Source organism: Nannizzia gypsea, genomic scaffold, assembly GCF_000150975.2.
Source record: "Nannizzia gypsea CBS 118893 supercont1.2 genomic scaffold, whole genome shotgun sequence".
NCBI classification, from domain to species: domain Eukaryota; kingdom Fungi; phylum Ascomycota; class Eurotiomycetes; order Onygenales; family Arthrodermataceae; genus Nannizzia; species Nannizzia gypsea.
This window is the reverse complement of record NW_003345200.1, coordinates 319,678-345,720: the sequence shown is the minus strand read 5'-3', so window position 1 is coordinate 345,720 and position 26,043 is coordinate 319,678. Positions and strand designations below refer to the sequence as shown.

The following is a 26,043-nucleotide window of genomic DNA, read 5'->3' as shown; positions in this document are numbered from 1 at the left end:
CGTTGTCCGTTCATTTTTTTCCCGTGACTTGCACTGCACAGAATTCTCTCGTTTAACGAAGATAACCATGTCGGGAACTCAGCCAGTTGCGCTCTACGCGGCCAAGGTACCTCCAGGTGCCCTGGTGCCTGCTGTTCCCGATGCCGCTGCTATGGTGTGTGGATGAATTCCCTGATAACTAACGAACTTGCTCGTGAGGAGGCGATTTAATTGACCAAAATGCGCTGTAGTTCCGTGTGACCATGGCTGCAATTGATCCCGACGCGGTGCCGGAGTATGAGGATGAGGCCCAGGCCAACAAGGCCCCTCGAGCTACCTTGAAGATCATCCGCCCTCCTCCTGGTCTCGACTATGACGATGAGGACGACGAGGACGACGAAGATGATGATGACTCCGACGATGAGACCAATGGTGGCCCAAGTGACCCCGCTAGAAAGAGGAAGGCCATGCTAGAGGCTGCTCTGAAGGATATGGACGATGGCATGGAGGAAGACGATGATGATGACGACGAGGAGGGAGATACAGACCTTGCTGCTGCTATTTCTAAACTAGTCAAAGGCAAGGGTAAGGCCTTGGATGATGAGGATGATAGCGACAGTGATGAGGATTTGGAGCTCGATGAAGTTGTTGTCTGCACACTTGACCCAGAGCGCGTATGTTCACCGTCTATTCATATACACGCACACACATTGATGAAAGAAAATGCTGACAATTTCTATAGAACTGCCAGCAAACTTTGGACTTCGTGGTTGGTGAGGGTGAACGTGTCTTTTTCAAGGTCACCGGCACTCACACTGTGTACGTCACCGGAAACTATGTCACTCCTCTTGAAAACATGTATGACAGTGATGATGAGGATGATGAGGACGAGGACGAAGATGACTATGATCTCTCTCCTGATGAAGATGAGCTAGCTGCCCTCGTAGGTGATGATGATGAGAGTGATGAGCTAGATGACATTGCCAACCCAAGGGTTATGGAGATCGACACCGACGAGGAGGAAGAAGTCAAAGCTCAGCCCCAGACTAAGCAATCTAAGAAAGAGAAGAAGGGGAAGAAGCGCCCTGCAGATGATTCCGATGAGGAGCCAAACTTGGATGACATGATCTCCAAGACCCTGAAGGACGAGCCAGCAACCAATGGAGAGGCCAAGTTGAGCAAGAAGCAGATGAAGAAGCTCAAGAAGAATAACGGTGAAGCCGCTGAGGCTGAGGCTGCTAAGGCCAGCGCCAAGTCCGACAAGAAAGTGCAATTCGCTAAGGAACTTGAACAAGGCCCTACCCCATCCAAGGCTGCTCAGACTGGCACCCTTGGTGTGAAGCAGGTACAAGGAGTCACCGTTGATGATAAGAAGCTTGGCACAGGCAAGCAGGTCAAGAAGGGTGACCGAATTGGGATGAGATATATTGGAAAGCTCGAGAATGGCAAAGTCTTCGACTGTAAGTACCCAGGTCCACACTCTATTCTTCTACCTTTGTTGTGCAGCAGCTAACACACCAAAAATAGCCAATAAATCCGGAAAGCCTTTCTCTTTCAAGGTTGGAACGGGCGAAGTGATCAAGGGTTGGGACATTGGTATCCCTGGAATGGCTGTCGGCGGCGAGCGAAGACTCACCATCCCAGCTCATCTTGCATACGGGAAGCAGTCTCTCCCTGGAATTCCTGCCAATTCTAAACTTATCTTCGACGTGAAGCTCCTGAACATCAAGTAAATATGGACAGGCCAGTGTTCGTCCGCTTTTACACCTATTTTAATGGAGTCAATGGGTTCTGTTATCTCATGCCATTACTTCTCTCAGTGGAGTTTTCTAAAAATAAAAGATAACAAAAACTGAACAAAAATTATTTCTCAGGCTTTCTGTTGGTTTATGGACCATTTCTCTTTTTCCTTTTCCTTTGTTGGTGTTTCCTCCATGCTGATTTGTTCGTGTTGCTATCGGGCGATCCCCAAAAAGACTGGCGTTTTATATCCGCATGTGTATACTTGATTAAGATTACTTTCTTATAGAATAACATTCAGACCGTGTAGTTTGGCTCGAATCCTGTTCTCGTAGACCATAGCCTTCGGTTTAAATGCTCGTCGCGCCCAAGCCACCCATTAGACATTCCAAACAAGGTCAAGATGTGGCCCGTGTCCTCAGTTCAAATAGTTAAAGTTTTTAAGCATAAATCAACATCATTAAAGTAGTCGACGTCATCAAAACCCTACATGATTATTTCGAAGCGCAGTTAATTAGTACAACTATAGTGTCTTGCTCTGAGCTACCACCGAATAGCTCTGCTGCCAGTGATGATGTCGCGATATTTAATGGCCTATGGCCCCCGGTCGGAGTTGCTGTCAAACTCCAGTTCCTTTTCGCCCTTTCCGCCCACGCAGCTTGGGCTTTCTTTACGTACAATACCACAGCAACCCATAGTGGATTTCCCTCTCAATCATATATACCTATATATATATATACATAGCGCGAAGCAGCTGAGGCTGTTTACTCCCTATGCCTATGCAAGCTGTGAGAGCAGAATGCCTGCTATCGTTTATCAAGGCATTAGTTACCCAAGGATATCACATCACCGCATGGTACATCTTTGCTACGTTTCATCATACACTCCTTTTACTCTTTATTTTATTTTCTTCCAAAAGATCCCAATGGTTTCTGATAGCCATAGGATTTTTTAGCTTCTTTCCTTTTCTCCTACTATACCTATATACGTGCCATTCTCATGACGATATCATGAGCAGCCCCGAGAGTGTATCGCCAAACGGAACCCCTTCCAAGACAGTAGTTCCAGTCGAAGGTAACAATCCGTCTTTGCCTGAGACATCTTTACACATTGAAGGGGACAACAGTACCAACGGTGCAAGATCGGTTCGTGGTTTTTTCAAACAGAAAGGGTCAAGATTTCTTTCACTATTTAAAGCACGCAAAAGCGGAGGTGAGTTACTCCTGGCCTGGGTCTCAGGTGCATCATATACTAACTGTTCCCATGCGTAGGCAGTATCATCTCTCAAGGGATCCAGAAAACGGCCTACCAATCAAGTAGAGAAGACGGAGCCACCAACGAACTTCTAACGAACGGAAGTAGGCCTTTCAGCCCTGAGGGAAATAACCAAAGCATCGACCAGCCTGCAGATTCGGGTGCTTTGCAAAAGAGAAAGGAGTCAAAAGCTGATCACAGTAGGCACTCCTTCGGAAAGGAGACCTGTGCTAACAACGCTGCCCTAGAGCAGCAGAAGACGAGCGCCCCCAAAGGTTCGTTGCCATCCAGCCAGCAGCGACTTCGTTCTGGGATAGGTTTAACGAAGAGAATATCGGATAAATTCTCAATGTCATTCGGACCTCCAACTGTAGTACGTCGTACAAATCTGCGATTACGACCAGCTATAGGGTTTTCAGTTGCTGTACAGCCTTCTGCACCATCTACACTTCAGAAATTGGGTGATAATGCCCAAGATGACTCGGACTCCTCAGCTTCCCACTTAGGTGGAAGTGGCACTTCTCACAAAAGCCAATCCACCAATCCTACCTCGGAAGGCAGTCCTATCTCCCTACCAAAAAGGACGTCTGCAAGCTTGACTGGCAAAGGAAAATGTACTGTTCCGGCGAACAGTGCTTCATCGGAAAGTCCGCAACCGTCATTTGGAGACACCCAGCCGACCCTTATCAAGCCGTCAATTGTTACCGTAGAAGCAGCCGCGGCGGCAAAGATCTTCCTTGAAACTCACTTTGATTCTTTATTCTCCAAAGAGCCTCCCAGGCTACGCCGTCAGCGTGAACTTGAACGGTTCATATACTCATTACCTCTTTCAGAAGAGGAACGGCGGGATGTTTGGTATGCCTGGTATCGTCAAGAATCCAACCACCTCAGAAGAAATCGTGTGATAAGGACACATTCGAACCGAAGAGATGGTAAAAAGAGCCCCTTGGTTTCAGGGTATGGAGTGGTCAAAGTTTTAGGAAGAGGCAGCTTTGGTGTCGTTCGCCTGGTTAAAGAAAAGAACGTTGGCATCGAACCCGAGCTGTCAACCCCAAAGATACCACGGTCGTTCCGCCGAAAGGGTCCAGAAAGTCTTAAAAAGAATGTCTTCGCGATGAAGGTTATCCGCAAATCTGAAATGCTCCTAAACTGTCAAGAAGGTCACCTACGAGCGGAGAGAGACTTTCTAGTCGCTTCTAACAAATCTCAATGGATCGTGCCGCTTATTTCGAGTTTCCAGGATAAACATAATCTCTACCTAATTATGGACTACATGGTTGGCGGTGACTTTCTTTCTTTGCTGATGAGAAAGCATATCTTATCCGAGGCTGTCTCAAAGTGGTATGTGGCGGAAATGATCCTTTGCATCGAGGAGGCCCATAGACTTCGTTGGATCCATCGAGACGTAAAGCCAGACAATTTCCTAATCTCAGCGTCTGGTCACCTGAAGATTTCTGACTTTGGACTTGCATTTGATGGACATTGGTCTCACAACGAGTCATACTTCCACAATCACCGACAATCATTGCTCAAGAAATTGGGTATCAAAATCGAAGGAGACGCTGAGGATAAGAAAGCTGCTGCCAAAGAAGCCAAAAAGGCATACAAGATTGCTAACTCCCCTGATGGGAAAAATGCTGGGCCAGTGGGCAGGGAGGATAGGAGGCAGCCTTGTCCGGGTGAAGACATTCTTCGATGGCGAAATCGCCGAGAGCGAAGGAGATTGGCACTCAGCATGGTAGGCACTAGTCAGTATATGGCCCCAGAAATTGTGAACGGAGAACCATACGATGGTAGATGTGACTGGTGGAGTGTTGGCATCATTCTATTCGAGGTGCGCATTACCTATCATTTCCGGCTTTCAGGGCACTTCATTTCGTTTCCTCATAATCTGACACTAACCAATGGCCCGTAGTGCCTCTTTGGATATACACCGTTTGCCGCCGATTGCAGAGAGAAAACCAAGGATAATATCATGGTACAGTCTCAATTAAAGACATTCCTTATGACTAAAAGCTGGTGGATTGTGGACTAACGGGCAAATATTTAGAACCACAAGCGTCACTTGGTATTTCCAGCAGACCGTCCATCCGACCGACTGGTTTCCAATGACGCCATTAATCTTATCGCAGGAATACTTCGAGAAAAAGATGGACGGCTGTCCTCTTACAAGTATTCATTGAATGATTGTATCCATTCAAAACAAGTTTCTGGTACTATATTTGATAAGGCCGCTGATAGCTTGAACAAGAATTATCAGGGTTATTACGTGTACTCAGATGACGCCACTGATATTAAAGAACACCCCTTCTTTAGGGGGGTTGAATGGGAAACTATGCAGTACTCAAGGCCCCCATTTATACCCAAGGTACGGAGCTGGGAAGACACCAAGTATTTCAACATTCCAGTTGCAGACAGAAATGATGACACTACGGAAGAGATCCTTCCAGAAGATGTCCAAGTTGATAATGATAATGGAGCGCCCAATGCAAAGCAGAATCAACAGTGCCCTAATGCCGCAGAGAACGCAGCTAACGTCAAGAAAGCTACGAAGAAGAAGGGCAAGCGGAAAGCCCGTGATAAGATTCTGCGAGACGAAAACACGGGGAAAATTGCATTGAGCATTCGGAAACAGGAGGCGTTCTTGGGGTATGATTATCATCGTCCGACAGATGTCTTTAGTGTCTTTGACCAGTGAAAAGGGGAGCACTGGTCCTAAAGACTAGTTCTGGGCCTCGTTCTGACGAGAATATATTCCTTGTACTGGGTTTGGGCGCCACACTGGTATAAACCTGGCATTGAAACTAGAATGGCTTGCTGGATAGTTTGTAAGGAGAACTCTCGAGGCGTCTATTGCTTAGATCGTGTTATGCTAGATTGTCCTAGATTGTCCTAGATTATCATTATTAAAGTGCCAGTCCATTCGCTAATAACTAACCAGCATTATTCCCGTCTATTGAATTTTGGCCGGCTTACTACTAGATACATGGATTAGTAGAAGCGAGAAGGTGAACAATATTAGCCGACTTGGGCATTAACTTGAAATAGTCCCATCTAACGTACAAAGTAACAAAGTAGCTCAACTTCCCGGATATTTAAATCATTAATAATTCTGCCGCGGATAGACTAGGAAAAGGTATTAATCAGGGTACTTGACACTAAGCACAAAATCACAAACTCCTTAAACCCGATATGCATTGCATTTATACACATTTGCCTAACATCCTTTTTATTCCATAAACAAGCCAACCAGTGCGCCGTAACCGCTCGATATCGCAGAAATTCGGGTTTAGAAAGATTAAAATAGGAATGTTGGGATAGCACGGTTTCCAGACTAGGAAAGCCAGCTTCCGTTAGCCGGGCGAGACGCCTAATGCAAATGCTGGTAAATTGGAAGCATCCTCTGGCCTCATTGATCCATTGAGAAGTGGACAGAGTCTGAGGAAATTAGTTAGCAAGTTGTACTTGATCAAGTAGCCAAGCGAGGGTAGTGAGGAAAAGTGGCCGGGAGCTTCTGCGGGGCGGAGATATTGAGGTATTATGAAAACTGGAAGAAAAGAAAACTTGTATGTTGGTAGGGATAATGAAATGGTAATTGCGATATTGGTGAAGTGTGGATCGAGGAAAATGTTGATGGTTGAGTGTTTATCGAAAACGAGCAACGCACTTTTTGTTAGTCTTGATATGGCCAACCTGGCCACAGTTAGCACACTTCCTTTGCGTGCCTCCAGGTTTGGAGCCACCTGGGCCACTAGGAGCAGGAGAGCCAGCGGCTGTAGTAGGTGACATTTCCCGGTTACTTTCAGCCATGACGCTTTTCTGCTTTTCTCGAGCATGGCGTCGCTCCTTATTCCGTTGAAGACGACGAAGCTCATCCTCAATGCTGTACAAAGGGATTTGGTTAGATATATAGATAGCCATGTAGGTTAGGGATATCATGGTAAGAACGTACTGTTTCATATTTCGAGCATCGACTTCAGGATTACCTGTAGGTTTAATATCAACAAGGCTATAGAGTTCGGAGAGTTAGTGATAATTCGTAGGAATACTAGAGTAAGGTTAACGCACGTCATGTTTGCAAGATCCGCCTCGTGGCGCTGCTTTTGATACTGCTTGATCACTCTGGCATCTCGTATAACTTCTTTGACTGTTTCAATCTGGCCTTTATTATTGCGGATCTGGCGGGAGATTACCATAACCTTACCCGACTGACTTGATGTGCTGAATCGACTGAACTGACTGGTTGTTTCATCGTCACGACGGCTGAAGGACGGAGTCGGACGATCAGACCTCGGCGTAGGCTTTCCGAACAGTTCATCAGCTTCTCCCATATCTACATCACTTTCTTCGTCTGAGTGATGGATAGTTGAGGATAAGCTAGACTTTTGGCTTTCCCAAATCCGGCGAATTGATTCTTCATACGACTTTTGTTGTCTGGCGACGTTGTAGCTGTGGCCTCCAAGCTCCTTCTGCCGTTGAGCATCAATTTTGTCTTCTACACTCTCACCAACGGCTCGGAATCCTCCCTTCATGGACGTCTTGATAAAGCTAAAGCCTTCTCCACGGCCAGTGGGATCACCTTCTCCGTGAAGCTGCAGCATGGCCTTTCCTTGAGACGCTAGAAGGAAACTCCTGGTGGTTTTCCATGGAGCGAGCTGCTGTTCCAAGCTTTCTCCTTCCTTGCCTTCGTAGTCATCGCCATTGTCTGATTCGCGGTCATATCCGGCATCATGGAGCTGCTGCTGACCAACTTGCATGGCCTCAAGGAGACAAACATCTTCAGGCTTAACATATCCACGCATAACGTCTTCGCTAGGCACTGACTCTCCGCTCTTCATTTCCCACTCTTTGTGGTCTTTGTTAAACTGGAGGAATTCCTTCATCTTTTGTCGATTTTGCATATCTGTTGAATCGGGGAAATGTTCCGTCACCTCAGCCACGCTGACTCTGTTATTCCCATTGCGTTTTATTCGACGATAGCATATCATTTTAAGACGGTTCTTTGCAGCAGTCGTGACTTTTCTAGAATGAGGTCCTGGTACGTCGATGGATGGGAACTGTTGACCAGATACATACAAATGGTCGATGTTCCGTATGAAATAGCTAGAGCCCTCCACACCAGTGCTGTTACGTACAATGAGAAAGTCAGTGCTTTTGACATCCTGGCGGAAAACGGGAGCACGGTAAAGACCCGTGGTGATAGTTGGCGTAGTTTCTCCTGGATCGACATGACCAAAGCTGGAGAACGGACTCTTGTCCTGAGGAAGCAGAACTGCAGTTTCGCCAATCTCTGTCTTTGGCCGAGAGGGGTCCTCTGCATTTTTCTTGCGGTAATAGTTGATCAAGCGGCTACCCATACCGAAGTTGGATAACATAGTTGGATACTCTTCCGAATGTTCTATCAACAAGGCATTCGAGTTATCGGCTAACGACAGCGATTTCGTAGTGTCGAACAAGGTCTTCGCATCCTTTCCCTTTTGATGTTTCCGCTTGAGATGTGCGGGAACCTTGAATGTGAGTGGGAGGTTGGGATGGAATGTTAGTGACGGGCGGTGGAATGATCGAGCTTCGGGTCTCGCAAGTTTTGTCTTGTAGTATGGCCACTGGAGTCGGATTGCAGGCAAGCTGTGCTCCAGGGCGATATTGCCAAGCGTGCTCCGTACCTTGTTCTGATGGTTTTCTTTCAACATGTCATAAGCCGCATCATTCGAAATATTGTATCTTTGCATGAGACGCTTGGTTAAACCACTGGATATTTCACTAGTGCTCTGAAGCTTGCTGGGTTTGATCTGTGTGACGGGTTCGTTACTGGAATAATCATCCAGCAACAAATACGGGTCATTCATATCTATCCGGATCTTTCTAGCAAGTAGAGCTGTAGCTTCAGCTGGGTCGTCAAGGCTGGGGAGATCAATATGCGAGTGTGAGAGGTAATCAGCAGGCTCTCTTCCGAGTTTGCGCTTCTTAGTTGGCTGAGCTACTTCGAATAGCCAGTCATCTTCATCGTCTCGGGGCACGTCAGGGGTAGTAGCTGTGTCATTCTCAGGAGAAGGGCTTTTTATGTCCCAGTCTGCGCAAATGAATTGCAAATCTTCCATGGTAATACCACCTGGTAGGTCATCGTCAGAATCATCGCCGGCTTCTACGTCACTTGATTCGACAGACATGGAGGGTGGAGTCATAACCGTGACGAACTGGTCGGTTTCTGTCGGCTTCTTTTGCGTGTGTCCAGTAAATAAGAATGCACGCTCTTGATCCGGGGCTAACTCGATATTGATCTTTGTAGGATTGATCCGTTTGGGGGGTTTGAGGGGGGCTTTGCCAATGAAGCGAGCCTTTTTAGGCGGTATGAGCTCCATAAAACGGGGTAGGGCATTCTTATCAAACTTGGGCCATAACGAAGCAAGCAGCTCTTCATTATTTTCTGGCGGCGCAGGGGGGTTATCCGGGCCATATGCGGACATGGCGAACAGGGCTTGCTGAAGCTGATAGTCTCGGAGTGTAGCGGGGTCCATATCGAGAGTAGGCGATGGAGGTGCCTCCTTTTCGCTCTCGACATCCTCGTTGAAGATATCGTCGTGCGCCTCGAGAGACCGCTGTGTAATACCGCTATCTCCAAATGCGCCCCCGATACCGTGGTCTGTAATAGGGAGTGAGAGACCGATAGCCGCCTCCTTCTGCACCGGGGATGAAGGTACATCTCCAAACAGGTCGTCAAGCTCGTCTCCCTCGCCTTCTCTGCCTTCTTGAAAATCATCGTCTCCGCCAAATAGGTCTCCCAGGTCGTCGTCCGGGGGTATAGTAGCAGTCGGTTTCGCGCTCGGAGCTGCATCTTCCTCGTCTGGAAGCTCGTCATCGTCAAAATCCTCGTAATCTATCGCGTCGTCTGCCTTTTCTCCTATTTCTAGGTCTCGAGTCAAAAAGTCCATGTTGGCATTCGGCTCGTTCATGCTCTGCACCACCTTATCGAACTCATCGTCATCCTCCGCAGGCTCGAACTCGTCTTCGGCGAGATCCCCCATAATGCCAGCATGCTGAGTATCCATGCCTGATGGCTCGGGAGCGAGAGACTCAGAAGGAGAGGCGGACATGATGGCGCCAGGAAGACCGTTGGCAGCTCAGGCAGCGTTCAACTGGAGCTCGTTTGGGGGGCGATCTGAGCGACTCCGCTGGTCACGACAGAGGCGCGCGCCCCCGTATCAAGTGAAGGTGTCTTCCAGGTGACGAACAGAGAGAAACCGTACGTCTTTTGTTAGTTATTCGTCGCCTTCATCATCTTCTTTGCTTTGCTCTGCTCGTTGCGATCCAAATATCAAAAGTAAAAAGAAGCTTCAGATTTCCACTTTGGGGTCGTCACGTGATATATACTTGGTTCTGTGTTGTTGATAAAAACTAAAGACGAGCAAAACAATGCTTGATAGAAGATTCGATACAATGGTAGTGTTATTGAGAGGTAGCTGAGGTAGGCTGTTGCTGTGGGCAGTCAGCTGTGTTTGGTGTTGCTGTTGGTGTTATTGAGCAAAGGTGACTTTCATTCATCAATAGGCTGAAAGTCTCCATTGTATATACATAAGGCCTTGCTGGCACCCTCAGAGCAGTAATGCATAACAAGTGACTTCTTGTCTGGAGCAGTAATGGCAGCTAGCTGTCTCAGATCTGAGGTACGAGGGAGGAACAGCACCACATCCCGGGTGAATTTGGAGAACTCGGCGTGGAGGACTTCTAGGGAATATGGCTCCATAGTTGACAGGTTGAATACTGCATCAGACCTATATCCTGGGCCTATTTCCAGTCTGTCAGTCTATTACTGTACTGCTTATGTCGTAGCTGCGGTGTTAACTCACCACCCCATGGCGGACTACCAAATATGACACTATACGGAGCCAGATCCTTCAGTTGGTCCTGAAGAAGCTCGAAGCAGTCCCCCACGAACCAGGTAATCTTATCTGCCACACCGTACAGCTCAGCATTGTGCTTAGCGCACTTCAGTGTCTCCCGGTCCTTTTCAATGGCGTAGACACGCTTCCACCGGTTTGATTTTGCAAACGCTATGGTATTTCCACCTGCTCCAGCAAATACATCTATCAAGATACACTTCTTCTCCGGAGCTGCCTGTGCCATATGAAGTGCTATCTTGCTTTCCGCCCCGTTAATAACGGTTTTTCCCACGAAAAAAAAGGACCAGAGGACCTACTTCGCTACAGGTTCCGGCGTTGCGCCAAACCATGCATCGTCCGTCAGCCAGACGCCTTCATCATACTTGGAAAAGATCTTGTATCTCTGAGCCCAGTAGCTATCGTTATCCGTCAGTCATGCAGTCTCTAGGCTCAGAAGACCTATCAACGTACTTTTGGATATCCCACGGAACCTCTGCCTTTGTCCGGTAGTGATAGTGCAGGGACTCCGTGTCCTCCCTAGCCATGATTAGACAGCTCTCCCGCGGTGCATCTTCTATCTTGAAGCCTGCAAGTTGCTATTCTGTTCTTCTTTCGTTTCGTATTCTTTTCTCGTTGATATCAAAAGTGACGTTATTGAAAATAGCTGCAAGCTGTGTTTGTTTTGTTTGCATCTCGAGTTGGCCAGGTTGAAGTTGAAGTTGAACCTGGAGCAGAGAAGAAGAAGACATAAAGACAACCAGAAGGCAGGAATACAAGAAGACAGGAGAATAAGAGAGCCAGGGAGATACAAGAGGAGAAAAGAAGAGACGAAAAGATACTGCTTTTGCCCGCAAGCACCATGTTTGGTGCCCTGAACCGCCTTATCAGCAGCCTCGATGCAGACACATCCTCCACGCAGTCGCATAGCAGAGACAACGCATACGGCTTCCAGGTGCTGCGAAACAAGAACCCAGACCTACTGCTAGAGCCGTGGTTCGACTTTATCATTGGAATAAATGGCCATATTGTAGTATGTAGTGCTGTCAGGGCGGCATAGGATAGTTGCTAACAGACACTAGGACGAGGCAGACCCCAATCTATTTACTACAGAAGTACGCAATTGCGCCGGTTCAAGCGTATCGTTGGATCTCTGGAGTGCCAAAGTACGCTATGTCGTCCATCTGCTCGTTTGCATTGCTACAAGTCAACTAACTCATCCAGGGCCAACGGACACACCAAGCTATTGTCCCGATATCAGCGTCCAACCCGTCTCTCGGCGTAACACTTCAGCTAGCACCACTCTCCCTAACACAGAACATATGGCATGTCCTATCGATACCATCACCCCAGAGCCCTGCTTACCTGGCTGGCCTACTGCCACACTCTGATTATATTTTGGGAACGCCAAGCGGGACACTACGCGGAGAGACTGCGCTTGGTGAGCTTGTGGAGGACCATTTGAACAGGAGCCTGACTCTATGGGTATACAACAACGAGTTCGATGTAGTTCGAGAAGTTGAGATTGTCCCCAACCGCAACTGGGGAGGTGAAGGGGCTTTGGGTGCTGTTCTGGGCTATGGTGCACTTCACAGACTACCTTTAGCACTGAGCGAAGAAGTATCAGGGCCAGGAGAAGTCGTCTTTGCAACAAAGGAAGACGGCCACAGTGCAGAAGCCAGCATTAACACCAACCCTGTTATGCCAGTGTCTGAACCCCAATTCCTAGTTCCGGCTAATATAGTCCCGTCAGCGGGTGCGCCCAAAAAGGCGGCACCGCCGGCTCCGCCGGCTAGGCAAGCACGGAAGAACCGCCATGTTGAGGCACCTTCGTTTGACGATTACTTTAAAGAAGGTGAGGAACGGAGCCAGAAAGAGGATTATATTCCTTCTTCGAGAACAGCGCCTGTTGCGCCACCTCCAAAGGCTGGCGGAGCTGTCTCATCGCCATCACCTACAACGACGCCAGCACCTCCTACCGATGATATAGGCGGGCCTCCGGATGAATAAACGTCTGATGAAACTGCATTTTCTTGTCTTTTTAAATGCTGTAAAAAAAATAGCCAGCTGAACAAGTTAGATCTTCAACATCCAGCATGAATATGAATTTTGGCGCCTCTAAATGGTGTTGGTAAAGTACATGTATACAATGGCACTTGGAAAGTGAATATAATAAGAGCAGACCTAGCTCGAGGTTTATCGCACCTCTCCCGGTTCTGTTTGTTTTTTTTCGTTTACTCTGTATTTTGGCCGATTGAAGCCATCCTCTCACAGTCCCTTACTGATCCATTTCTCGAGGGTTTCTCGGCCCTGGCCAATCTTGCTTTCCATCCAAACTCGCGTCTCACCGCCGACTCGGATGGCCTGCTGTACGGAATGCTCTGCCACATACTGAAGGTAGAGATGGTTCTCTGCCAACGCGGGAACTTTCTTCTCGTACTCCCACACCAGGTCAGACACGTTTCTCATGGTGATTGGGAGCAAGCTCCAGGCAGCAACGGTGCCCAATGCAATTGGAGAGGCGGTTCGGAGAAGTATTCCTCGGTTCCGCGAGACAATCGAGCCGGCCATTGCGGATACCAGGACATAGATACCGCCGGGTAACAGCCGCTCACCGGACTCGCGTGGGGGTGCCAGCGAGGCAATTGTGCTTGTAAACTGAGACTCAGCGTGGAGGACGCGGGCAACGGTGTCGTTGAAGCTGTTTTCCGCTACCAGGGAGTGACGGTATAGGAACAGACGGACGTGTCGAATTTGCTCGGCCAACTGGTCAGTTGGGGTTGGAGAACGGCTCTTCATGAGAGTAGGAGTTTGCAGCGAGGGAGTATCTGGCTGGCTCGTCACTGGTTTTATAGCAGTCTTCTCTATCTTGCGGAGGATGCCGCTGCTGCTGCCATTGCTGCTGTCCTCGTCCGCATCGTACATCGGTTTCTTCGACGGATACTAAGGCAACATCGTCAGCGTCAAGAACTGGGCCTCCAACGGTTCTCAGCACTGCTCGCCGTCTCTTATGGCCTGCCATATCACGTACCGAGCTGTGTGGAGGAGCTTCTGCGTATGCGGTTTGAATTGGGTGGATGGCGGTTCCCATGGCCACCGCAGCACCTGCGGCCACCAGCCTCTGCAGTTGAAGCACACCGTTAGCATCTCCCTTCAAACATACAAACACTCGCGGCTGTCCAACTTACCCGCTGAAGCATTGAGCCAAGCATCATGTCCTGTTGTCTGCGGCGTTAGTTATGGTGGAGGAGAAGACGAAGAAGAGAAGTTGAAGCTGAGGTTGACGTTTGACCATTTTGGGTTTTTCGTTCTCGGCAGCAAAGAAAAACTTCGACCTTTTTCCGACGACAAGCAAGCAACGAGCAGCAAGCCGACGACAGCGAGCGTTTGAACACATCAATTGACCGTAATACGCAGCATATTGGATGTCTGCAGACCGGCCGGTCGAGTGCAGAAAATGCTCCGGGCTCTCCAGCCGCGGCCGTGGACCTGCCAGAGGTGCCTTGTGCGGATAAAGGCCGGCACTTCTCGCGGTTTCTCGGTGGCAGCACCAGAACGTACGAGATTTGAACAGGCTGCAGCAGGGCTATCCGCAGCAAAGAGACACGATGATACCAACCTACGGCTTGTCTTTGATTCGAACTCGTTCTGGCGACAGTTTTCCCAGCGGCAATCGGGCTCCTCGAAGCGTACAGGCCTGCTGCAGAACCAGTATCTCACCAACCCGGAGGGATTTCGCAAATTCGCCCATATCTCTCTTCACAAATGTCAGAAGATTGTTGGCAAGGTGCTGGCAGCTTCAACTCTGGATGAATTCAGGGGCATGGCCCGGGATCTCGACCAGTTGAGCGACCTGCTCTGCCGGGTGATAGATATGGCCGAGTTTATGAAGACGAATCACCCTGATCCTGCGATACAAGAGGCTGCTACGGAGGCATTTGCATTTATATTCGAGTACATGAACATCCTCAACACAACTCCCGGCCTCCATGAACAGCTAAAGCGGGCAATAGAAAACACTGAAGTTACCTCCCACTGGAGCGAGGAGGAAAACGTTGCGGCCGCTGCTTTCCTACGAGACTTTGCGAAGTCTGCCATCCACCTGCCTCCCGAGGATAGACATCGCTTTGTAACACTGTCAAATGAAATAAGTCAGCTTGGTCCTGACTTTGTTAAAAACATGAACCCGGAGACGTCTCAGCTGAGCTTTAACAAAAACCAGCTTCAGGGGTTGGATCCGGCTCTCCTTCGAAAGCTGAAACGCTGGTCAAAAGTGATTATTCCGATGTACGGTTCAACTCCAAAGACCGCGTTGAGTACGGTTGAAGACGCGGAGGTCAGGCGCCAGATTCACCTAGCTTACCGAACTTCTTCCCGAGAGCAAATTGGACGGCTGGAGACATTGCTTCAGCGGAGAGCAGAGCTGGCCAAATTGTCTGGATACCAGAGTTATGCCCATATGACTTTGAGTGATAAAATGGCTAGGACCCCGGAGGCCGTGGTCAACTTCCTCTCGTCACTAAACGCAAGCAACCGCGGTCAGCTAGACGATGAATTGTCCAAGTTGCTTGCGCTCAAGCAGATCGAAAACCCATTGGCATCCAACCTTCAGCCTTGGGATTACTCCTACTATATGGAAAAATATTATGTCAAGCACGGCCGAGCAAGAAGATCGCGGGATGCTGATTTGCTTCCTTCATTCTTCTCACTGGGAACAGTGATGCAGGGGCTTTCCCGTCTTTTTACCCACCTATACGGTGTCAGGTTTGTTCCAAGTGAAGCCTTACCAGGAGAGACCTGGAACCCAGACGTCCGTAAGCTGGATGTTTGGGACGAGGATGACAACCATATCGCCGTCGTATACTGCGATCTTTTTTCACGGCCGGGCAAGAGCCCCAACCCGGCCCATTTTACCTTACGAAGTTCAAGAGAGATTTCTCCTGCTGAGATAGCAGAGTGTGCTTCGTTGCCGGATTCACCCCATCCAAATGATGGAATGGCTACAGCTTTAAGGCCAGGCACAAAGCGACTTTACCAGCTCCCTACTATTGCGCTTATATGCGATTTCGATACTCCAGCGTCCAATACTCCTTCAGCACCGCCATCTCTCCTCTCAGAACATAGCGTTAGGACCCTCTTCCACGAGATGGGCCACGCTATCCATTCAGTTCTTGGCCGCACGGATCTCCAATCGATCTCAGGGACCCGTTGCGTCACCGACTTTGCGGAGCTGCCCTCTGTCCTGATGGAAAGCTTCGCCATGGACCCACAGGTTCTTCGCCTATACGCTCGGCACTGGTCAACCGACGACCCATTGCCTGAAGATATGGTTCAGAATATCCATTTAAATCGCCAGAACCGTGATAGCATACATGGTGGCATGGATAATGAGACGCAGATCATTATGGCGTTGATGGACCAGGCCTACCACACCACCTCAGCTGGATCCCACATCGATAGTACTGCTATCCTGCATGCCGTGTCCTCCAAGAACAGCAGCATACCCGACCCTGCAGACTCCAAGACTGCATGGCAAGGTTATTTTACCCATTTGTTTGGTTACGGGGCAACTTATTATAGTTACTTGTTTGACCGAGCTATAGCCAATAAGATTTGGTCTGATGTGTTTGGGGGTGGCGAACTTTCAGTTGATAGGAATGCTGGCGAGAGATTCAAAAATGAGGTACTGAGATGGGGAGGGGGTCGTGATGGTTGGAGCTGTGTTGCTGGCGTCCTCGGGACAAGCAACGCCGCCAATTCTAATGGGAGGCTTTCCGAAGGTGGCGAAGAAGCCATGCGAGAAGTTGGCCGTTGGGGTCTTGGTAAGACAGGAAGTTCGGAGCCATAAACGAAGTATCGTGGATAGATATTTCTTCTCTCTGTTTGGAGTCACTCCGTACATATATCTTCGGGACAAATATACGCACATATATACCCCTCACCGAAGCATACATGACTAATATATACACAGGTTAGACATTTCACTGCATTTACCGGAGGAGCATTTAGATGGATACACAATATAAATTGGTTATACGTTTGACAGCATCCTTTCCTTTCCGGCTTCTATCCTTCCTTCTTGGTTTTTCCTCTTCTAGAGTGTCACACATAGACCCTTGAAAGCTCATGCAGTGAACTATATGCTATTTCCAGGGCGATATCCTAGGTATAAAATTACGTACCCCTGCGGTGCATACCCCCAACCTACCCAGCCAACCCCCTTTTTACTAAGTGATGATACTCTGCATATAGTACCAATTCAGTACCAGGCCTAGACTCTTGGAAACCCGCTATCCCATGTTGCGAGGGATACCCATGTTTATCGTCAGCCTGGTCACTTGAGTAACTAGCATGTCAGCCCCAATATCGAGTATTGCATCATGGCTTCGGAATGTTACATGTTCCAACACATCTGAAGCCTTCCACCCATACGTTGTATGACACGCAGTACCTATGCATGATTGATAACAGGGGCCAAACCAAACAATAATGGAATGTTGTGCACAAGTTTTCCCAACTCAACGGGGCCACCTTATTCCCACGAATTAAAATTTGGGGAATGACCCGAAGTCCGGTTACTCCACGGTAGCCGTCAGCGGTGTGCACTGGGTACCCGGTACGTGGGTTTTCAAATACAGCCACCGCGGGTGTCCATTGAGGTTGAAGTCGCGGGGATCGGTCGAGATTCAAATTGTGGCCGATTAGGCCTCACTTTTTGAACATCTTCTCTCAAAGCAGCCATCCCTCATTTTTCGCCCTTCTGCTGAGTACTTCTCCTTTCTTGGGGCTCGGGAGGCTCTTGAATTGTAGTCTGAGAGTGTATTCATGACACTCTCTCGTCTCCAAATGCAGTTTTGACGTGTTACTGCTATGGCTACCAAAGGGTTTTAAGGTGGTATACTGGTCCCGTGAGGAAAGCTCCGCTTCTTTACCCTGCAGTTTACTTTCAGAGGGCTTGCATGGAGCGCATTAGACAGTCAGAACAGATCACATTAATATTTTACTATCGGGTTCTCTCGGGGCTTCGGTCGTTGGTGATGGAAAACCCGCCCTTCATGCAGTGGCCCGTTAACCAATCCTCTCAGCAGGAGACGAAAGTTCAGCTTTAAAGTGCTTGTAACAGTATGAGATGCATGGCTGATAATCCAGGACTGGACTAGAAAGTTGATAATGTTACTTCCCCGAAAACAGGTGATGATGGTATGTTTTTTTATCCCATCCGAAAGGGAGGAATTGAAAATGATAATGCCAAAAATTATCTCATAAAATGTTGTTAGGCGTGATAGAAAGCGCCTGTATCATGCTGTGATGGAGAGATCTAGAATTGATAAGTCGAAATTGACACAAGGGTATATATACACTGACGAAAGGGATTATTTGAGAATGATGAGTAATGGAAGGGGGCCGCTGAACACCAACACATTCAAGAAGATTTACATACGGTAGAAAAGGGGTGAAGGAGAGCAAACAGTAAACACTTTTACCTCGGCATTTTTAACCACAGCCGGCCGTAACGGTCATTAATTATCCGTATGCGTGTGCGTGTGCATGGTGTTGGGTGGACGAAAAAAAGAACGCAAGAATGAATATCAAAAAGCCAACCCTCCCGCGATGCGGTTCCCTGTGCAAAAAGAAGGCGGTTAAGAAGGTTCTCACGAGGATGGCTTTCTACCAGTCACAACATGGAACCGTTGATAGGCATGAACTTTTCGATCCGAGATGCTTTGCCTCACACCAACCAAGAAGACTTCTATTTCCTCTTGGGTCCATCCGAGTCCCCTTGGTCCGAAAGGCGCATATGAAAATGCCGCAACGCCATCAAGCCAATTTCTCTCACTCCAGGCACCAAGACGCTTCAAATGCGGATCTTTTGGCCAAGTGTTCAACGGAACCTTCGTAATGGTTTCCCTAACGTCTTCGAATCCTGCCTCTCTCATCCAATTGGCAATTTTGTCAACAATAAACACTGGTCTGTCCAGATTTTTTGTGGATAGACGCAGGTATTGGATCCAATTCTGGAAGTCGTGTGGGCATCGGAAGTCATCCTGCGGTGGAGGTAATGTGTCGTCGTCACAGAAAAGGGTGACATCCCATTCGTGACATTCCATGTAGCCCCCCGGTTTCAGGTAATTGAAAGCGGTTTTGATGAGAGACTGATAGGAGTCGAGGGCTCCGAGAAGCATTGACGAACGGATATAATCAAAATGATCTTTCGGCCATAACCAGTCTTCTTCTGAGGCATCGTCAACATAAAATTGAACATTTGGTGGTACTTGCCCCGGCTGGACAGGAGACAAATCGGTTCCGATAATCTGGGCATCGGGGAATATCTCAGCTGTAACAACGGCCATTTAGTATCAGTCGGTTTGGGTTGTTGATCAGGTGGAAAAATTACCCATTTCGATTGGCCAAATGCCTGATCCGGTACCAATATCAAGCAGTCGTTCCGGATTATTCAAAGGCGCAAAGAAAATTCGTCCTTCATTTATCATCCGTATTATTTCATATTGCATATCCAATCGGTCTAGTTCTATTTCATCGTTGGGATAGAGGTATGCTGTGGCGTTGCTGTTAGCCTTACTATGATATTTATGAATCATTGGACTGTCGAGGGATATTCAAACAGAAAAGGGGAAAGTGATATTCCAATATATGATGGATCACTCACTTCCTTCATGGTATCGATGGTACCTCCGACCACTTTCCATGGGATAGTCGGTGATACTCGAGGTGAGTGACATGGAGCTGCTGAGTGGAAGCATATCAGTTTCGGTTCTTCAAGCTTCAATACTAGCGCTAGACATACTCAGGGTTATAGTCCTTCTCATATTCGCCGGACTATTGGAAGAGATCAAGTCAGAACCCGCAACGCACATATTTACCAAACTTGACTTTTTCCTTCGTTTTCCGGACTCAATGTACATACATCAGGTGTGATAGCACGAATTTCATTGTCCGCAGCAGCGGAATGGTCGGTCATACCGTCGAGAACTGGTGCAGTATTGGCTGTCATGATGGCAATATTTCTGTGGTTCGAAGGGGTCTCTTTGGCGCAACGTGAACCCCTTGAATTTTCATACCATGTGTCTGATAGCACTATCAGGCGAGGGAAGAAGCGCCCTGTGAAACGTCTTTTATGAAGGATTCGAGAAGCGGCGGAACACCTTCAAATAATGTTTTTTTTTGGGGCTGGAAAATCCAGGGAAGTGGATGGGGGTGTGGAGGGAGTTATATTCGTTTCCCGAACTACCAAACACTCGGGGGCCTGCAACCACGCAAGATGGGCAGAGCCAGAAGCTTAATTTGTAATTAACCTTTGTTTTCGGTCTACCAGGCCTATACAAAGGTTTTTTTCATTTCCAGGCCGAAAATATAAGTCCAGGGATGAAGGTTGAACCTGTGTGTTGGGCCCCGAAAAGGCCCTGATACCGGGTTGTACCAGCAGATGTAATTTAACGTATTTCATGACCCGAAAAGCGATCGACCGAGGAATGTTTGCCTGTCGTGGCCACCCGGGCGCAAAGTTTGCATCAGAGAGAAAGCCTCTGTTATCTGACGGAGGAAAGGAAGGTTTATTAGTGTTGGGGCTAGTATGAGCCCATCACGTCTTGTGCATCGTATGCCATCTTGCCTGGTTAATCTGCCTGTCCATGTTTGAGCAATAAAACCCATCCGCGGGGGCCGGGACTCGTATACCCATTGGTACACATATCGATGACAATGGATGGTTCTGCAGTTCAACGCCCGCTAATGCATTCTTCCCATGCCGCTCCAAACAGTTGGAAACGATGATTGAACCCTAGCTGGGCCTTTGGGCCAGCCACGCCCCGGTAATAGGCTACCCATTAAGACGGTTCCCAGAACCTCGCAGTAGCCTTTATTTTTTTCGCTTCTTCTTCAACTAGTTAGTTCTCAATTCAACAAGCTTGATTGCTAATCTTTCTCATCCCCCACGCCTAGTTTGAAAGTTGGGAGGCGACTGCTCTTTCGCCTTGCTGGATGAAAATAGCATAGGTTTCTGTCGACAGCGAATAGTGACAAGTGGCGCCCTGTGAGCCTCGACGCATATCAAACCCATGGAACTGGAAAGTTTGCAAAACGGATGGCCCATGTCCACGGTGACTCCAAACCCATCCAGTGAACGTGCGGCATAAATGCCAACGCTGAGTTTCGACTGCAGTCCTTCGTCGAATGAGACCTGTCTCGAGACGATCGACTGGGCCCTGGCTCTTCGTTATGATAATACGTCAGCTATAGTTAGAGTTGCACGCCAGCGCCCAGAGGTCGTATCGATGGGTGAGTTGTCACATGGCACCGCCTAGAATTGGACTGGCAGGATGACTGGGCGATTGATGAATTCCACCATTGTGCCATACTCCGTAGTACTGTCGTCCCTTTCTCGGAGATATAAAGCTGTTCTAGCAATTGGCCTGGGATCCTAGGATTATTATACCTAATATGTATAGTAGACGGGCCAGCGGTGAGGATCTACGGTTGCATACTCCGTATGTAAATACTAATCATCTGCAACCAAATTTCCCCCAGTCGTCCCTGATTATGTCGTGCATGCCACCCTGAAGAACTCAGTTATTGATCTCGGCTGATTGGAAAAGTACTCCGTAGGCTGAGGAGAGCTGGAGAATCCGGAAGCTGATCAGTGGTTTTGCACGTACCTCTTGCACCACCAAATTCTTGTCCCATAGTCACGCTTAGCGTATCAGCCACGCGGGATATCAGTATGCCATTAAGAATAGAAAAAAGAATGAAAAGACGGCAGAGTAGAAGAGGGGGAAGCCAGTCACAAACCTCAGGAAACGATGAGAGGTGACGGTGGAAGGGCCAAATGCTGGAGGCTGTGCGGAGTATTCCATTTACCCATAGCTTATGAGCACTACATACCCCTAAGCGTGTATTGCCCCTGAACCTGAAACAAATGGACGGAGCGGGTGGCCTACTTATGCAGTGGTGGTGAGCGGGATACAGCTTTCGTGCCATAGATGCACAGTCCCAGCGGGAGAATACACCTGAAAGTTTGGTGAATTAAGGATTAGCTTCCGCATAAAACAGCTGAGGCTGTCAATTTGTCCGACCGTCGTTGATTTACATGTCAAAAACGGTCGTGACGGTCAAAAATGAAGCTGAAGCTGAAGCCGAAATTGAATCGTCCCCTTTTACCCTTTTGGGAAGTCAAAGGGACGGACATTTTGTCCAATCGCACACGTGATCATATTAGTCATTCATGCTTAGTCATGGGTTATTATCAAATTCTCGAGAAACGACAAAAGGCGGTTTTTTGGCGATGATAAAGAACGACGTGAAGACGGACAGCTTGCAATTGGACAGCAACGCAACGGTGCAGCTGCTGGAACTATAGGCATTGGGCCGCTGCTGGATGTCTTTTTGCAGACATGCCTGCCGAACGGCGGCCCGGAAGTACGGGAATCCCGCAGTCGACCATGTCTGGGTCAGCGACGAGCTGGTTGCATCGACCTTCGCGAGCTTCGTCCGGCGGCACCAGCGACGTTATGGAAGCAGCGTACCCGGGCCTTTCGAAGCAAGGAGGCGGCTTGCAAGGAGACGCAATATGGACTTAGCCAGTGTAGTTGGCCCTCCTGCTGGACTGGATGCTGCACTCATGTTTGGCTTTTCGAGCGCCGATAGACGACCACGGGGAGAAGCTTCAGTTCGCCCTTCCCCCTTATTTCAAACGCCTGCTTGTGAGTGCTATCGAATTTCCATGCTTTTGTGGCTCTATTTATCATATTGTCTAACAGCACTGATCATATATAGACAACAATATATTCTCACCCGAAGCTTACAACAGTTCGGCTGTTCCGGTGTTCAATATACCAGAATTAAACCCTTGCCCTCCCCCCTCGCGCCACCACCAGAACATCCATCCGAACTGAGGAGAGAAAAAGACATCCCTCCCGCCCTGGAGTGTGTCTTTGGTGATAGTAACATTTCACTAAACACGATTCGTTGTGTCCTCAGGGATGTTGATATAAACCTTCGCGCCCAGCCAAAGCTCAGCAAAATGATATTCGATCACATACTTACAATCCAGAAAGTATCGAGATGGGCGACTGCTGATTTGCATGCCTTCCTCTTGGATCCATCGTTGAATACTCCCGGCTCGAACAACTATACGGCCTTGATGGACTACTTGACGCTGGAGAAACTTGCATTACCAATCATAATAGAGCACATTTGCCAGTTGAGAATAGGTTTGACTCTCGGGACGGTACCTCTTGCTGAGATTCAAAATATAATTGTTAAGTTACCCCATGTCAATGCTGCTGAGGACTCCTTTGCGCACTCTCAGCGGGGCTTTCTGGTGTCCGCCTATACAGAGCTTTGGACGGGCTTACGGGAATGCTCTGTGTTAACGGCCAGTGACCTTGGGACTTCAACTCTTAAGCTGTGGTTAGACATAATGCTAGGCGCCCCGGCTGGAACTGAATCGATTGCTTTATGTAATCACATCGTTCATGCTTTGAGGAAGAGGGACCGCTTAGACCAGAAGACAATGTCCAAGGTTCTTTTGTATACCCTCGAATTCGCCACGGAGAATCAGGCTATGCCAAGAAAAGACGGTTGGATAAATAGGAAAAGCCTGCAATATCGCCTCCAGGAGATCTCAGATACGTTACGATATTCATCCAGGACATTCGCTATTTCTAGCATACTCGGCACTACGGAATATTTGATATGCTCGCCGAATTATGATGCAAACCGCCCTCAGATGTTGCTGCTTTGGTCATGGATGCTGCAGCGCTTAGTTGGGCTTCGGGACATGCTTTCCTCGGAGATATGGATGGAGTTTCAAGCACCGTGGCCGAATAAAAATCAGCCAGATAAACCCCTTACTACCGAAGAAGTTTGTTTTGTGCGGATGTGGTTGCTAAGGACTATCGGCCGCCGCACGAAATGGTATTTCGATGTTGACAGTCGCCGAATGGACCTCTTCGGGAAACACCTCCTCTACCTGAAACAAGTTTCTGGATTGCATGGAAGGGGTGATATGCTGGCTAAAGTCAAGTCTCTTATGGCGCGTTTTGACAACCTGGGTCTTCCTTGCACAGATCACGTTCTTGTGACGGCGGTTAGGTCAAAATATATGGAACGAATGGGTCTTGCTGGGCCTTTACCGCAGTCGATGATTTCAGTCATAAACAGCCTTGACTGCGGTGTTTTGCACAAGCCAGAATTTATGTGGACATACGAGAAAGGAACGTCGGTCAAGAGCCTTGGAAATGCATTGTTTGAACAAGCTGCGCTGGAGACCGACATCACCGACCCACACTTTCTCCATCGTTTATTGCTTTACACGGAAAGCAACGCCATACACTCTCGAGGGGTACTTCTTAGACTCATTGAGAATCACAAACCGCTCAGATACGCCTTGCAAAAGCTACGGCTCTCACAACCTGATAAAGACGCGGTAGTAGAGGTTACTCGGTATCTGCCCGAGGGAGTACCCATTCTTGACCCACAGGCTTGTCTCAACACTATAACTTTCCTTGCGTTGGTTTTTGCAATTGTTCCCGTTTCTGACCGGGTTGCTTGGAGGTTAACATATCGATGTTGTAAGCTTCTTCGAACGCAGAATGCACCGATCTTGCCTGCCATGTGCCGGGCCTTGTACCACGCTGGTATCCAAAGATGGGTCGACTCTGGAAGCAGGGTGCCATATGAGAGACGGAAATATATAATGGACATATTGAGGGAAGTTGAAGGGCCTCAGGTCGGTGGATTGAAGGCTTCGTGAATTAAAGTTTAATAGTTTGTACGATCTGATCAGATGTATATATATATATGTAGACATATCTATAGAGTTATACCCATGCCTCAAGTCAGTTAGTTCTAACCCCCGATTTTAATACAGGGTTAAATAATGAGATATCATGTCATCAAATGGGATATCGAATTGGTGAGGTCTAAAGATCAGAAACTCTAGTCTATTTAGACGTCAACATCCATCCGCTCTGCTACGACTTCCTCTCCACTGAGCTCCTCAACAGTTACATATCGAGCTAGGTCAGCCTTTGTGATGACCTGTTCATCCAACCACGCCGTTGTTCCTCTCTGGAACTTATAGCTTCTCTCCTTCTCGCCTCGTTCGTTAGGCGTAATGTAGTTCCGCATCATTTGGGTCGGCTTGCCCTTCTCCATCACACAGACATCAACATTGCTTCCGGAGCCCAAATCGTTCCAGATACCTGCCTCAATGGCCTCAGATGTAAGTTTAATGGCTTCATCCTTTGTCAACGACGGCTTCCACATGGACTCAAAGACGGACATGGCGGCTAGCGAACCAGAACCCATGGTGACGTATGGGAGCTTATCGGTCGAGCCGTGGGCGTGTACAGTGAAAAGATGCGTTCCAGTAGGGTCGACGCCAGCCACGACTAGGTAGGCGCCTATGTGGCCCTGATAGCGGAAAAGGTGCTGTTTAAGCATGGTCATGCATGTCGCCACACGGGGAGCTCTGCCGGTTGAGAGAGAATGGAGTTCAATGTTGGAGCTGATCAGGTTGGTTGTGAATTCGGTGTCTGCTGCAGTACCGGCTCCCGCACACCATATCGAAGGCGCTATGTAATGAATTTTCTCACAGTTCTACACGCATATAGTCGTTAGGCCGTACTCGGTTGGATGGCATGTAGCGGGAGGAATATCAAGTACCTTGTCTGCAACAATAGGCCCGCTGGTAGCTCTGGTATCAGCAGCGATCTGTGAGAAAATGTCAGTCATGCACCAAAGAAACAAGTCAGACAGTCGCCCCGAACAACGTACCACTACTCCTCCATCGAATATGCATCCCACAATGGTTGTACCAGTGCTCGTCGCCTTGGGAAGCGGGACTCCCTTTGCGTGGAGGGCGCGGTTGCGGTTGTAGTTGGAGAAGTCAAAGCCCGGCATGACTCCAGAGTTCCTCTAATCGTTTCCAAGTGGTTCTAGCAGCAGTTCTAGCAGTCTCTCAACCTGAATCGGCGTCGTCTTCCGCTCGTTTCTGTCGTGCTCGGCTCCTGTATGTTGTGTCAGTTATCAAAATGTCCGATGTTCCTCAATGTTCGTTGTTGTTGTAAGCTCGAAAGCTGCCTGGCAAGCTTCTGACCAATCAGAGCTCACCGCCTTCTCCAACACCCAAACGGGAAATATCAAAAAACAATTTCAGCGTCAACTTCATCAACTT

General features: G+C 48.3%; 11 protein-coding genes across 11 annotated transcripts; 5 read left to right on the top strand and 6 right to left on the bottom strand.

The window, feature by feature from the left end:
• Positions 1-67: 67 nt before the first annotated feature.
• Positions 68-1,712, top strand: MGYG_02121 (FK506-binding protein 4; the record flags this gene model as incomplete). Its single annotated transcript, XM_003174543.1, has 4 exons — positions 68-154; positions 231-653; positions 722-1,439; positions 1,507-1,712. The coding sequence occupies 4 exons, from the start codon at positions 68-70 to the stop codon at positions 1,710-1,712; spliced, it is 1,434 nt and encodes a 477-aa protein (XP_003174591.1).
• A 1,017-nt stretch (positions 1,713-2,729) lies between these two features.
• MGYG_02120 (AGC/NDR protein kinase) lies at positions 2,730-5,671 on the top strand (the record flags this gene model as incomplete). Its single annotated transcript, XM_003174542.1, has 4 exons — positions 2,730-2,931; positions 2,991-4,807; positions 4,889-4,951; positions 5,024-5,671. The coding sequence occupies 4 exons, from the start codon at positions 2,730-2,732 to the stop codon at positions 5,669-5,671; spliced, it is 2,730 nt and encodes a 909-aa protein (XP_003174590.1).
• A 655-nt stretch (positions 5,672-6,326) lies between these two features.
• MGYG_02119 (transcription initiation factor TFIID subunit 1) lies at positions 6,327-10,064 on the bottom strand (the record flags this gene model as incomplete). The annotated part of the gene is made up of 4 exons (XM_003174541.1): positions 6,327-6,411; positions 6,641-6,856; positions 6,926-6,982; positions 7,042-10,064. The coding sequence occupies 4 exons, from the start codon at positions 10,062-10,064 to the stop codon at positions 6,327-6,329; spliced, it is 3,381 nt and encodes a 1,126-aa protein (XP_003174589.1).
• Positions 10,065-10,504: 440 nt separating this feature from the next.
• MGYG_02118 (trimethylguanosine synthase) lies at positions 10,505-11,395 on the bottom strand (the record flags this gene model as incomplete). The annotated part of the gene is made up of 4 exons (XM_003174540.1): positions 10,505-10,755; positions 10,818-11,110; positions 11,168-11,266; positions 11,322-11,395. The coding sequence occupies 4 exons, from the start codon at positions 11,393-11,395 to the stop codon at positions 10,505-10,507; spliced, it is 717 nt and encodes a 238-aa protein (XP_003174588.1).
• A 314-nt stretch (positions 11,396-11,709) lies between these two features.
• Positions 11,710-12,857, top strand: MGYG_02117 (golgi reassembly-stacking protein 2; the record flags this gene model as incomplete). Its single annotated transcript, XM_003174539.1, has 3 exons — positions 11,710-11,880; positions 11,930-12,013; positions 12,072-12,857. 3 exons carry the CDS (start codon positions 11,710-11,712, stop codon positions 12,855-12,857), a joined length of 1,041 nt encoding a protein of 346 aa, XP_003174587.1.
• Positions 12,858-13,115: 258 nt separating this feature from the next.
• On the bottom strand, positions 13,116-13,938 carry MGYG_02116 (hypothetical protein; the record flags this gene model as incomplete). The annotated part of the gene is made up of 2 exons (XM_003174538.1): positions 13,116-13,790; positions 13,879-13,938. 2 exons carry the CDS (start codon positions 13,936-13,938, stop codon positions 13,116-13,118), a joined length of 735 nt encoding a protein of 244 aa, XP_003174586.1.
• Positions 13,939-14,304: 366 nt separating this feature from the next.
• On the top strand, positions 14,305-16,695 carry MGYG_02115 (mitochondrial intermediate peptidase; the record flags this gene model as incomplete). Its single annotated transcript, XM_003174537.1, has 1 exon — positions 14,305-16,695. One exon carries the CDS (start codon positions 14,305-14,307, stop codon positions 16,693-16,695), a length of 2,391 nt encoding a protein of 796 aa, XP_003174585.1.
• A 1,804-nt stretch (positions 16,696-18,499) lies between these two features.
• MGYG_02114 (hypothetical protein) lies at positions 18,500-19,860 on the bottom strand (the record flags this gene model as incomplete). Its single annotated transcript, XM_003174536.1, has 5 exons — positions 18,500-19,182; positions 19,243-19,404; positions 19,516-19,622; positions 19,654-19,685; positions 19,774-19,860. The coding sequence occupies 5 exons, from the start codon at positions 19,858-19,860 to the stop codon at positions 18,500-18,502; spliced, it is 1,071 nt and encodes a 356-aa protein (XP_003174584.1).
• A 930-nt stretch (positions 19,861-20,790) lies between these two features.
• On the bottom strand, positions 20,791-21,548 carry MGYG_08961 (hypothetical protein; the record flags this gene model as incomplete). The annotated part of the gene is made up of 2 exons (XM_003174535.1): positions 20,791-21,074; positions 21,521-21,548. 2 exons carry the CDS (start codon positions 21,546-21,548, stop codon positions 20,791-20,793), a joined length of 312 nt encoding a protein of 103 aa, XP_003174583.1.
• Positions 21,549-22,431: 883 nt separating this feature from the next.
• Positions 22,432-24,618, top strand: MGYG_02113 (hypothetical protein; the record flags this gene model as incomplete). The annotated part of the gene is made up of 2 exons (XM_003174534.1): positions 22,432-22,530; positions 22,672-24,618. 2 exons carry the CDS (start codon positions 22,432-22,434, stop codon positions 24,616-24,618), a joined length of 2,046 nt encoding a protein of 681 aa, XP_003174582.1.
• A 194-nt stretch (positions 24,619-24,812) lies between these two features.
• Positions 24,813-25,769, bottom strand: MGYG_02112 (proteasome component PUP1; the record flags this gene model as incomplete). The annotated part of the gene is made up of 3 exons (XM_003174533.1): positions 24,813-25,466; positions 25,533-25,580; positions 25,644-25,769. The coding sequence occupies 3 exons, from the start codon at positions 25,767-25,769 to the stop codon at positions 24,813-24,815; spliced, it is 828 nt and encodes a 275-aa protein (XP_003174581.1).
• Positions 25,770-26,043: the final 274 nt, after the last annotated feature.